The sequence below is a fragment of the Tenrec ecaudatus genome, chromosome 4, assembly GCF_050624435.1.
Source record: "Tenrec ecaudatus isolate mTenEca1 chromosome 4, mTenEca1.hap1, whole genome shotgun sequence".
NCBI lineage: Eukaryota > Metazoa > Chordata > Mammalia > Afrosoricida > Tenrecidae > Tenrec > Tenrec ecaudatus.
The window spans coordinates 194202427-194216042 of NC_134533.1; the positions used below are offsets into that span (position 1 = coordinate 194202427).

Genomic DNA, 13616 nt, shown 5'->3' on the forward strand with positions numbered 1-13616 from the left:
AGCGGGCTTCTCAGGGACTCTGTCCGGTGGTTAGCCAGAGGGAGGTGATGATCTTTGACTCCTTGCTACTTGCTCAACATTTCTCTACACAGGTGCTTCCCCATCTACCTTCTTAGTCCCCTGCTATTCACCTGCCCCTCCAGCCAGGTAGGCCTGCAGTGAGAGAACTTGACGGACTTGAGCTACACATGGTGTGTGGCACGCCCACACTGTCCCCACCACTCCTGAGACAGCTCGTACCCCTGGGACACAGCGAACAGGGAAGGAGACCAAGCTGTTTGGGAAGCTGAGCTACTGATCATTTATTTCGCAGACCGAAGAAAGCTCAGCTACCCATATTTGATCCTGAGAAATGCTAAGAAATAACTCAGAAAGTGCCTGAATGTGTTGAAATGGGCAGCAGATAGTACCTTGGAAAGTCCTTAGGGAGGCGGTAAGAGTAAGCCTGAAAATAGAATTCTTGAAAGTATTTTTTAAAACTGATACACCCAGACCCACATGTTGCGTCCACCCTCGGGGGCAGTCCTCCGGAGAGGTTTAAATGGTGGGTTCGGGACTCAAGAAGAAGTTACATAAGTATTGGGCCTCTTGGTCCTCTTCACACCCAGGTCCCTGAAGCCAGCCTTTCTCTCCGGAAAGGACATTGGGAGATTCTTCTTGAGGGGCCACTAGATATCTAAAATGAGAGATCTAAAATTGCAGGGCCCAGGGTTGCCCGAGAAATGGCATATGTTAGCAAACCCACCCATCTGTGCTTGTAACGCCGCTTCAGAGTGCCCCACACATGTGGCCAGAGGACCAAGAGCCACCTCACTTCTGAGGAAAGCACCCACAACTAAAACAAAGGTCTAGACCAGCAAGGTGGGGGAGCAGCGTGGGGCAAACAGACTATGCAGAAAAGAGGAAAACTATAAACACTGTAAGCACACACTCGAGAGGGTTTCAAAAATTCATGCAAAAATGTCATTATCTTTTCATTTTCCCATAAACTTTTAAAGCATATATATATGCTTTGATGCATATATGCATGCATATATATATGCTTCAAAAGTTTGTTTTATATGTATACTTTATATATTTATAATATAAACTTATATATAATTAACTTTAAAAGCTGAGGAAAAGACTCAGAGTGTATAGTTAAAAATAAATAAATATGATACAAGAAAGCAAAAACTTAGGAGGGGTTCTCATTAAAGGTCACCATTTCATAAACAACAAGAAAGAAAATGAGAGAGGTCAGGAGAAGCAAAGTCTAGATAAGATTTCCAAAATAAAGAAAGAAAACTGAAGGGAGAAAAGCAATGCAAGAGCACTATTCAGTCAAACAGAGGACATGCGTTTTGGGGGCTCAAAGGGCCCCACTCGGTGACAGAATCCTTGCAGACCAATATGCACCACCATGAAGATAGAGCATTGGAAGGAACAGGAAACGAGAAAGCTAAGCTTGCAGAAAGCTTCACGAATCACAGTGGGGTGGGACTTTTCAACTGGAAACTGGAAAACTCTCATCAAGGGGGAAATATTTCCAACCTAGATTTCTATATCCAAATAACCTATTAATTGTGAAAGAAGAAACTTTCAAACAGTAAAGGGCCTTTCATTTGTTGTTTTTTAATTATTTTGTGCACAAAGCCTTTCCAGGGAGTGAACTCAAAGGCAGCCATGTTGTCTCGGAAAGCAGCACCCACCACACCAAAGGAAGACAGAAATAGCCTCCCTGAGGCCAGAGCAGGTCAGGAGACCCCACAAAACCGGGCCTCACGAAAACAAGAACGATAAGAAACCTACAGTCGTGAAACATATTGAGAAAGATATATAGATACAGCTGAGAGAGTTGAGGTTAAGTATATACATAACAAATGAAAAAATAAGATTTATAACTCCAGAGGGGGCTACAAAAAGGTGTGCTAGAAAGAAAATGTACTGAATGGAGTCAATTGTGGGAATATTCTCTTGGCCACGAAAATTGAAATATTTGAATGCTGCGCTAATCAAAATGAGGACGGAAGTTCACAGGCAGCGGGGGTGGAAGTCTGCATGTGTGATTTGAAGTCCTTGGGGGCCTGGGTTGTAGTGCTGGGGGTGAGAATTGGAGCACCCTCTTCTGGAGCGGGAAGACGGTGTACAGTGGATAAAATCGCAAGTGGAAGCAGCCTGCTCTTACAGGAAACACTTCAGGAGATGAGAAAATAGGTGGAGGCGGTGGGTGCCTGTTTTCATAACAATGTAGAATGATTTGTCTCTTTAACCCCTGCCCATGATAACTGTCACTAAACAAAACGTAGGTTGAAATTTCAGAAAGGAACCATGAAACGTTGCTATGTTCTCTGGTAGCCCAATTAATAGAAACTTGTTCATTATTTGGGCAGTTTGTTGTCTGCTTTGGGCTTGTCGCATATGAGCACAGTCCCCAGAACCCTAACCATATACAACATCTACCCATTTTTTCATGTCGTTTCTGCCTGTTGTACCCTGTAGCTCGTTCTTCCTTCTTCTAGCCCCTCCTCTGCCATGGCCCCTGCCCTCCCTTCCTCCTTCCCCTCCCCCTCCCAGTCCTGTGCCAGTGCCTCAGTCTGAACTGTCACTGTCATCTCATTGCTTAAAACCCGCCCATGAATGTGAAGCAACAGCAGCTGAAATGAAATTCCACCTCCTGCATTCCAGGCGGATCTCCACCTGCCTTTCTCACCCCGTCCATCAGGTGACCCCTCACTGCTCGTCCTGTGTCCTTCTGTACACTGTTGGCCAACTCCCTTTCTGACCATACAGTCTTCTCTTTTTTAATTTAATCATTTTATTGGGGGCTCGTACAGCTCTTACACACTCCATACATCCGTCCATCGTGCCCGGCACATTTGTTGCCATCATCATTTTCATAGCATTTTCTTTCACTTGAGCCCTTGATATCTGCTCATTTTCCCTCCCTCCCTCATGAACCCTTGATAATTTATAAATTATGTTGTCATGTCTTACACTGACCAGTGGCTCCCTTCACCCACTTTCTGTTGTCCATCCCCCTGGGAGGGGTTCTAAGCAGCTCCTGTCCTTGTGATCGGTTCCCCTTCACGATCTTCTATTCAAAGAGTTGTTACCCCTTAGTACGCACCACTATATCAGCTCTATTCTGAATTTCAATTAATTTTTTCTCTCTCCTCCACTGAAATTTCCAAAAAAAGCTGTTTAATGTCCTTATGACTTGTGTATCTCAGAACTGGGGCCAAATAGCTATTTAATAAATGTTTATTGAATAAATGACTATGTAGTCTAATGAAAGTACAGGAATATTAACGCTTGACTAACTTCTAGGCTGCAGCCATTTCTGTCAGCCATCTAAACTTCCTGGTAAGGCATTAAATATCTCAATGTATGATGGAATAATATTGACTTACTTGTATCTGTATTTAGATTTAACTAATCTCTAGTGTATAGCGTTAATTATTTGGATTATAAAGTAAGAGAGACAAAAACGGTTCATCTGGCCTATTGTTTCTTGTCTAGATCTTCATACCCACTGTTTTGTGTTGAAGTGTCTTCCCCCCCACCCCCCACCGGGATGTGAGAGTAGTCTGGGTGTGGTGTCTGCCACTGCATTGGTTGCCAGGGTTGAATTTTGTCTACCCAAAAGATGTACTGAAGTTCAGGCCCTGGTAACTGTAGATGTGTTCCTGTTTGGAAATAGTGGTTTTAGTTTGCTGTCAGCGAGGTCATGCCAGAGTTACCCCTGGAGAAAACAGATTCCAAGAAAACAGATTCCCAGGGCCGTTCACAAGAAGGCCATTCCGATGCGTGCTCCGAAGTCAAACTGGGGAAAGCTTCCAACCCCATGAGCACAATGTCCATCGAAAGGTCGGCACTAAGTGTGTTTCTGGCGAGGCTTACAAGGAAATGATGAGCATGTTACTGGACGCTGGAAGGAGGGGGACCCTCTTTATAAAGTGACGAATGGCTTGTCTGAGGTACGTTTGAATGTTCTGTGCAAAGTATAGGTTGGAAGTGATGCACTTGGACACTTAGCTGAGGAAATAAATGTCTCAGTGAAATGTTGATGATTCAACATGGTTTCTCTTTGTTGTTTAGAGTAAAATGTGGGCGCAGAAAGATAAATTGAGAAATTATGTTTGCCAAATAAAACAGAGAACATTTAGAAAATACTGTTATCAAACTTTTAAAAGCACGCCTAGAAGGGACACCGAGGGTACGGCTACATATTTTGCTCGAGAGATTCAGCGTGTGGCTGATGCCAGTGTGACTGGGAAGCAAAGGGCACGGATGAAGGGGCACGGTGTGCCTCCCGGGATTCTGTAGCACGGTGGTTCTCAACCTTCCTCATGCTGCGCCCCTTTCATATACAGCTCCTCGTGTGGGGGTGACCCCCCAACCATAACACTTTCGTGGCTACTTCATCACTGTCATGCTGCTACTGGGATGAATCAGGCGACCCCTGTGAAAACCACCTAAATTGAGCTATTTGGTTGTGAAATATGGCCTTCCAGCAAAGGAAAAGACACTCCTGGGAGCAATTGAGATGTCAGTTTGTCTGTTATGTGGAGCCACCTAAAGAGGGAGGTTAGGGTCACTGCTCCTTGGTTTCAGAGAGTGGTACCACCACCCCTAGGTTTCCAAGAAAGGAGTCACCACCACTTCAGCTCCAGAGAGTGGACTGATGCTCTGTGGGCCAAGGAATGCCCCTTCCCAGACCAAGAGGTCACCGTCCCTATCCCAGTGTGTGCCTATGCAAGGCCATTGCCCAAATGTGCCTGGGAAACAGGGGTGTTTTCAAGTTAATGGAGCCTGTCATGTTTCTGGTCCCTGCATCCCTCGCGGTTCCTCACATTGAGAATGTGACGCTCTACTGCATGCCTGTTTCACTAATGTCCTGTGGAAACAGATTGTTGTCTGGGTAGCACGGGTCCATAGTTGGAAAGGAGTTGTGCCCCAGGACGGAACGCTCCCAGAGTGTCACCTAATACTTGATGTAGACGTTCCACAAGATGAGAGTTGGGACAGAGAGTTGGTGCTGGAATGAAGTCTTGGGGATGATGTGATGAGGTGAATGTGATTGGCGCATGGGAAGGACATGAATTTTGAGGCTAAAGTGTAGGATGCTGTGGATTGATTGTGTTCCCCCAAAATATGTACTGAAGTCTTGACCTCTGTAACTATGAATGTGACCCTGTTTGGAAATAGGACTTTCCATTTTGTTTTCATAATGAAGTCATGCCAGGGGAGAATAAATCCCAAACCCAATAGCTTCTGAGTTATTAAGTAATGAAACAGAGAGACACACACTAGGGGAAGACTGATTCCAAGGAATTGAAAATAATACTTTTCCTAATAGGGGGGTTTTGAGGACTAATAGACTGTAAAATATATGGTGTGTTGCTGAACACTTAGATGCCTAATAAGTGGTAGCTATTTTTTTTAAAGTAAAAGACATTTGCACTTAACTTTGCTTTCTATGGTAATACTTAGTTCATGTTGCTGCCATGAAAAGATGTATCTCAATGTGCAATTAAGTAATTGAAGGGCAAAGTTTCATTTCGAAGTGTTTTGATTATGAGTAGAGTTAACTTTGAGTTATGCAAGGGCCACGGATCCATTCTGTATTAACTTTCTCTAAACCAGGGGTGCTCAACCTTCCTCAGGTCACGACCCTTTCAGACAGTTCCTCATGTGGTGGTGACCCCCCCAGCCATAACATTATTTTTGTTGCTACTTCATCACTGTCATTTTGCTACTGTGAGGAATCAGGCGACCTCTGTGAAAGGGTCATTCGACCCCCAAAGGGGTCGGGACCCACAGGTTGAGAACGGCTGCTCTAAACAAATAACTTAGTTCTATATACTTATTTTTACTGACTTCACCCTTTTTGGTTTGTTCCTACAAGTGGAACTGTTTAGACCAGTCCCTCAAGCGATTCAAGAATCACGGTGGCCCATGTCCATAAACAGCCAGCCCTGCATCAAGCACAGAAGTGGCACTCCTCAGCCAAGAAGAATTAAGCAAGAGGAGGGAAGACCCCACCTTGTATTGCCAACACCCTTCCAGGAACCCTGCAGATGGACTCAGCACTATTGTCTCTATTTTGCAGATGGGAAATAAAAGTTTAGTGAAGTAGCTTACCTAAATTCACACAAAGAAGCAGTGCCTAGCATAACATTCTAATCTCTCTCCTGGTTGCTAACCTTGTATGCTTTCTTACTGCCCCCGTCTTTCAGTCTGTGGTACTGTGGTAGCCTGTGTGTTGGCATGATGCTGGAAGCTATGCCCCTGGTATTTCACCCAAAGTGAACCATTTTCAGCAGCAGAGCTTCCAGACCAAGAACAGACAACAAAGAAGGATTCATTGTGTAGCTTTGAAGCATTGTCAGATATTGAAAGCCTAAACAGAGGAAGCAGAACATCGTCTGAGATATGCCTGGGGATGGGGCCCTCAGGTCCAAGGGCACTTGAAATGCACCTGACAAGGAACTGACTAATTGGAGGGGAATTGGCCGTGGTGATGAGCCGAGTAATGCCTGTGGGGGCGTGGAGGTTTCGGGATCCTCATTTGCTGACAGGGCACCGCTCAAGTCAAGGACAAACAAACAAACCAAAATGTTCTAATGATCAGAGCCTGGAATGTGCAAAGTGTGACTTTAGGAAAGTGGGAAGTAGTCCGAAAAGAAGTGGAACACCTAAAGATCCATATCCTGGGCATTAGGGAACTGAAATGGACCGCTGCGGGCCATTTGGAATCAGAAAATCCTATGCTTGACTACGCCGGGAATAACAAACCCAGGGCGATGACTAGACATCCATTGTCAGGAAGGATCTTGCTAAATCCAGCGTAAGTACAAGGCTGTCTGAGACAGGATCTATCTATCTGCTCTCCAGGAAATCCAGGCAACACAACTATTACTCCGATTTATGCACCAACCACAAAAGTTAGTGACGAAGACATTGAAGAGTTCTACCAACACGTCAGTCAGAAATTGAACAAACGACAATCAATCAAGGTGCACTGATAATTATTGGTGATTGGAATACAATCATTTTAAACAGAAATGACCAGTGGTTGGAAAATAGGAACTTGGTGATAGAAATGAAGCCAGAGAGCACACGATTGAATTTTGCAAAACCAATGACATGTTCCTAGCAGAGACCTTTTTCAATCACACAGAAGGCAACTACACACATGAACTTCTCAGGTGGAATGCGCAGACATCATACTGACTACGTAGGTGGGATGACGTGATGGATAAGCTCAGTAGCAGCAGCGAAAACCAGGCTGATTGCTCATCCATATGCTCAGGACAAAGCTGACGAGAATGGGAACCAGTCCACTAGGGAGGACACATAAAGGATAGCTCGGACTGATCCAGCACTGGCGACAGGAGACCTGCTGAGCTGTGAGAGGACCTCAAGACCACCGTCCTTGAAAAAGCAAACCGATCGCTGAAAAGACAGGAAAGAAAGAAAAGATCCAAGTGGATGTCAGAAGAGACTCTGAAACTTGCTTTTCATCAAAGAGCGGCTAAAGCAAATGGAAGAAAGGAGGAAGTCGGAGAGCTGAATAGAGACTTCCAAGGGCAAGAATACAGAGCCAAATGTCATAATGAAATCTGCAAACACCTAGAATTAGACAACCAAAGGGGAAGAACACACTCAGCATTTTTGGAACTGAAAGAACTCGAGAAAAAATTCAAGCCTCAAATTGCAATCTTGAAAAATTCCATGGGCAGAATATTGACTGATGCAGGAAGCATCCAAAGCAGATGGAAAGAACCCACAGCGTCCCGTGGGCGTGGCCTATGAACGGGAACCAGTGGTACCCAAAGAAGAAGCTCAAGTTGCACTGAAAGCTGTAGCCAAAACCAAGGCTACAGGAATTGATGGAATGCCCATTGAAATGTGTCAAGTTGAAGTACTGGAAACATTCCCTCATCTACGCCAGGAAATTTGGGAGGCAGTTTCTATGCCAACTGACTGGAAGAGATCCATATTTGTGCCCATTCTGAAACAAGGTGGCCCAACAGAATGTTCAGACTATAGAATGCTATTGATATCGCACACAAGGAAAAATTTACTTAGGATCATCCATCAACAGTTGCAGGAGTACATTGACAAGGAACTGCCAGAGGTGCAGGCCAGATTCGGAAGAGGTCATGCAACAAGGGCGATCACTGCTGGTGTCAGGTGGCTCTTGGAGAAGAGAAGATGTTTGTGTCTCACTGACTGTGCAAAGGCATTTGACTGTGTGACCGCAATGAACAGTGGACCACCCTGAGAAGAATGGAAATCCCAGAACACTTCACTTCACTGCCCAAGAGGAACTTGAACGTGGCTCAAAGGGCAGAAATGAGAACAGAACAAGGGACTCCTGCATGGTTTTAAAGCCAGAAAGGTGTGTGTCGGGTTGTATTTTCTCACCATACGTGTTCAATCGGAATGCAAACCCAATCATCAGAGAAGCGGCACTCTCTGGAGAAGAATGTGGCACTGGGATTGGAGGAAGGCTTATGAACAACCTGATCCATGCAGCTGACACCACCTTGCTTGCTGAAAGTGAGGAGGACTTGAAGCACTTGCTGATGGAGATCAAGGATTGCAGCCTTCAGTGTGGATGACAATTACAACTCAATGTAAAGAAGACCAAACTCCTCACAACTGGACCAATAGGTAACATCTCTGTAACTGGAGAAAAGGTTGAAGTCGGGGATTTTGACTTGTTTGAATCCGCAATCAATATTAAAGAATAGCAGACAAGAGGTCAAAAGATGTGCTGCATTAGGTAAACCTGCTGCACCAGACCTCTTTAGAGTATTGAAAAGCAAGGATGTCCCAGGGCTGACAGGCGCCTGACCCACGCCATGGCATTCTCCATCACCTCACGGCTTGCGAAGGTTGGACATTGAATAAGGAAGGCAGAAGCAGAACGGAGGCATTGAAATGGTGGTGCTGGAGAAGAGTATCGAAAGTACCATGGATTGTTAACAGGACAACCAATCTATGCTGGGAGAAGTCAGGCCAGAGTGTTCCTTGAAGGCAAGGATGGCAAGACTTCATGTTATATACTTTGAATAGATTGTCCGGAGAGACCAGTCCCTGGGGAAGGGCATCATGCTTGGGAAGGAAGGAGCAGAGAGGAGGAGAAGGCCCCCCACGAGATGGATTGACACAGTGGCTCCATCAATGGTCTCAGGCATAGGAGCAATTGTGAGAATGTCGCAGGACCCTGCAGCATTTCCTTCTGTTGTGTCTCTGGTCACTATGGGTGGGAGTCAACTCGATGGCATCGAACAACGAATGTTTTCGTAGATACCACTCAGCTTTATTTTCCCCTTCCTGAAATCAGCCATTGAAAACTCCTGCCCAAGAGCAGTAATAGCTATCCGCTTACTATTTATAATAACTGTTAGCATCTGTTAATCTCATTTCTGAACAGTGCCTTCCTAAACAAAATCATGTATTCACACAAAACCAGAAAAGCTAGACTTTCTGAGATTCGAATCCAACTGCGACACCGATCCCTGTGTAGCTTGGGAAAATCACTTCCTATTTCCCTGCATCTGTTTTCTCATCTGTGAAGCAGGGGTGAGTAAGTGTAGTGACGGAATTGAATGAACAGTGGGGCCTGGCCACAGTAAGCCTTCAATGGTTCATCATTATCTCAGCGGTAGGAGTGAGAGCCCTTGTTGTGCTGCACACTTGCCCTTCTGCGCTGAGTGTCGTAGGGACACTTTTGTTCATAACCACATTTCCCACCACAAGAGCCTGTCGTGGTACTCAACAAACAATGACTGGACTGAATGAGGTAGACTTTTTTTCATCAGCAAATTAAGGGTTTGAGAAGCTGCTATAAATGGTCACATACAAAGATGATGTCATTTAATCTTCAGGCAGCCTTTTGGAAGGTTTAAGTGGGGACCCCAGGATTCAAACCTATGCTAGAACCCTGTTAAACTCCCTTGCCTTTCTTGGACCAGTTACTAATATACAACCATTATAAGATTTTGGAAAGCCAGTTATAAGGTGAATTGATTGTCTAGGCTCTATTTACTTGGTAGACCTCAAAGAAAACTCTTTGTGAACACATTATACTATACACATTGCTCAGTGTCCTAGCTTTTGGAATTCTAGGTAGAAAAGGACAACAGGTAGCCATTTATGCATATGAAAAAATGAGCGAACAAGAAGAGAAGAGTGGGAACAGATATAGAAAGGGGTAGGGTAAGTGAGTGCTTCACAAATGAAAGCAGATGTATGAAATTACGAGCTGTCAGATCAGCAACGGAAATGAAGATGATAAAGTGGTTCCTTACATAGATTATAATTATTCATTTTGCCCAGTCCTGTCTCCTTTCCCTGTAATCCTCATGGGAAAGGGGCGGGTGGGGAGCTACAGCAAGGGAGCAGTGCATTTTTCAACCGAAGAAGAAAAGGCATCTAAGAACCTAAGTGTTTCTTGGGCGATTTGTATCGCTTGCAATCAAATCACAGTCCTTTTCCTACGGGAGATGTTTTCAACTAAACCTTTCTGATTGGCGACACGGGCTTGGTGATGACCCCGCGAAGTTGCCGTCACTGTAAACTTTCCTCAGAGTCAGTGCTGGGGAGGCAGGCAGTGTGGCTCACAGAAAGCATCATTCAGGGGCCCAAGTGTGACAGCAGTGCAGATGGATTGCCGAGAAATGAAGGAGTTTACATAGACCTGCCTCCAAAGATGCACGGAACAATTGCACTCCTAATTAGGTGATTTGGGGGGGAATTGACATTGTAAGGAACCACAGTGAGACTTATATATGAAGATTCTGACACGTTGCCTCCAAATAGTCTCCGTAAATATCTTACTACACTTTGCGGGAAGGGGAAATAGGAAGAAATTTTCTCTTTTAATTTTAAAATATATAATATTTTATCTATATAATGATTAAATATAACATGGAAGTTTTGTAGAGTAGCCAAGGTAAATATTTTAAGGGTTTTTGTACTGGCTGTTTCCCATTCAGAACATTTTTGTTACTAATTTCTAAACAGCAATGCAAGGGGCATTTAAAGGAAGCCATAGAAATAGCAGTAAGTGTGCACACTTCTGTGCGTGGATATTACAGGCACACATCCTGAAGTTCTTCCTTCCAGACCCCCTGATTCAGCGGGCTGCTCCAAAGGACAGTCAGTAGGAATCCCTTCTCCCTAGCTCCTCTTAGCCATTCACTCAAATTACTGGTTTGCTTTCTTGGAATGGCTAAGTTGTAGTTTCTACACTTGTAGTAATGCAAAATATATTAAACTCTATTGTTTCTGAATTATGTTTCCCCTCTCGTTTAGTGATCTCCAGTAACTACCAGACCTGCCTGGGTCTTCTGATGCATTACCCACCCATGGGGGATGTACACTCGCTGATCCTTAAGGCGCTGTTCCTTCGAGACCCAAAGGTAAGCTTTCTAAGTAGGAGGTTCACCATTTGAACTCATGAAGAAACGGATTCCCTATTGGACTCCCAAGAATGCGAAACAGGTTCGAATGTACCTCGGTGTTTTGAGCCAAGATCCGTGTGTGCTTCGTTAGCCACATCTCCATGGGTCAATGAAGTGGACACTGCCAGGAGCAAGCAGAGCAAACACTTCTTGTCCCCAAGATGGGTTGTTCTGCTCCCCTGCCTTGCTCGTAACTTGCAGTAGTTACCAACCGCCCCGCTTCCACCCACACTGCATCACCATGATGCGACGCCCTCTCATGGATGACTTAGCCAAGTAGACCCCGAGGGCCGCCAGCATCCTGTGACAGACCTATAAAATAGGCTAGTTAGACCGGTAAAATGGGCTAGTTCTAAAAGAGTTTATGGTACAATACAATACTACATTATTTCACCTTATGAATATGTACTTCTTATTTTGTGGGCTACAGGTAACCTACTAAGATAGAAGTTTAAATAGACTTTACTGATTATTTCTCTATTTGAGCCTAGAGCCACTCACCAAAATTTTCTTTACACTTCAGAACAAAAGTGTGCTCTTTTACAACTAATGTTGTATTTCTTGAAAATAAGAACATTTAAAGATCTAAAAAAATCTGTGAATCGTTTCTGCTTTGGAGCCAAACAAAAATATTGGCTGGCGTGTGAGAGAGAAAGCTTCACACACAAGTGTGAGAATGCCAGGCATGGATGGTAATCCCAGCCTTTGGCTCTTTGGCAGACCTCCCAGCAGTCAAGTTGGCAGTTGTCGAACTGTCTTTGAGTCAGTCTGTCTATTGATTACGGTGCCAAGTTCTGTCTGATAAACTTGATCCTCCAAGTTCACCGTACATCTTGAAAATGAAGAATTTCTGCCCTTTCCTCGGTTGTTAACTTCAACATTTGAGTATATACTCTTTATTCTCTGATTAAGAAAAAAGAAGTTATTACCTTACGGCTATAGTCATTTTGCTAGAAATGTACATCTCCGATGTAACTTCTCTTACATCAAGCAATTTGACTAAGCATCAGAAATCCCTCTGGGACGTAAGGAAGGATACAAAGTTGTCATTTGGGGGATGTTGGTTTTGTTTTGTGTATTTGCCGAGTTGGTGGTTTGGGGTAAAGTTTGGCACCCCTGTAGGGAACAAAAATTCGATATGCATAGTCTTATTAAATAATGTATATGCAAGGCTTTGAGTGTGTTTAACAATAAAAACAAGTCTAAGAAATACTACAAGAAGAAGCATGTGTGGAGCTGCTGGTCGATGAAACCTACTTCAGGCAGCTCAGTCTGTTTAGCATTCGGAGTTTCTGGAGTCAGAGATAGTGGGGCAAATTGCTTAAATAGAAATTTGGAATTTCGACTTGTGTGATTAGTTTATTTCAATCATGTGGAGAAACGACTATTTAATGTATCAATCCTGGTAATCTTTATACTCTCTTCCTAAATTCATTGGTGTTGTCACCAGAATCTAAATGCACTATTATGTTCATGTGATTTTGATAGAATATTTTTAAAGTGTACAGAATCTAAAAGCATAATGATACAAGCCCTATAGCATTAGAAAAGTAGTCTAGGCTTTGAAAAAATAGAGCATAAATATCTAAAAATGAGAATTCCTCACCTTTACAACCATAGTCTTGCCAAGTAAAACTTGATCAAGATAAGGATACAAAAAGGCCGGCCTTCGCCAGCTACTTCTGGCGAAGTCGGTGTAAGACACGCGGTGTGAAGGGCGTCACGCCGAAAAGGCTCCTAGAGAGCAGGCTCATGGACGATGGCATTTGGAGATCATGCAGCGAAAGCGGTGTGCCCTGAAGGGGCCTTCCGACGGCCATACTTAATTGCATCCCATAGCCACGTGTCCAGCAGTAACTACCGAGTGGCACTCGACACCGGCGCCCATCGCGTGTCCATGGCAGTGCCGTGGCCCGCACAGAGACCGAGTTAGGAGACCAACCGCGGGTCAAACCGGGGCTCCACCACGTCCCCTGTGCACTTGGGGGAAACGCATACTTGCTGAGTAGTACTGTCCCTTTGTGACATGTGGAAGCCGGATTAAATTCTCTCTGATGATGCCCCCAGCCAGAGCACCCTTTGTCTTACTGTAGAAGAACTGACCGCAGAGGACCAACAAGAACCAATTCGACGTAGCAAAGGTACAAGTAGGGG

At 44.4% G+C, this 13616-nt stretch overlaps 1 protein-coding gene across 1 annotated transcript in view; it reads left to right on the top strand.

The window, feature by feature from the left end:
- The window catches only part of TBC1D5 (TBC1 domain family member 5), a 330505-nt gene that overhangs the window by 192437 nt on the left and 124452 nt on the right, over positions 1-13616 (top strand). Inside the window, exon 13 of the mRNA XM_075547174.1 lies at positions 11314-11420. Coding sequence (XP_075403289.1) covers positions 11314-11420 — 107 coding nt within the window. The remainder of the gene's footprint in view (positions 1-11313; positions 11421-13616) is intronic.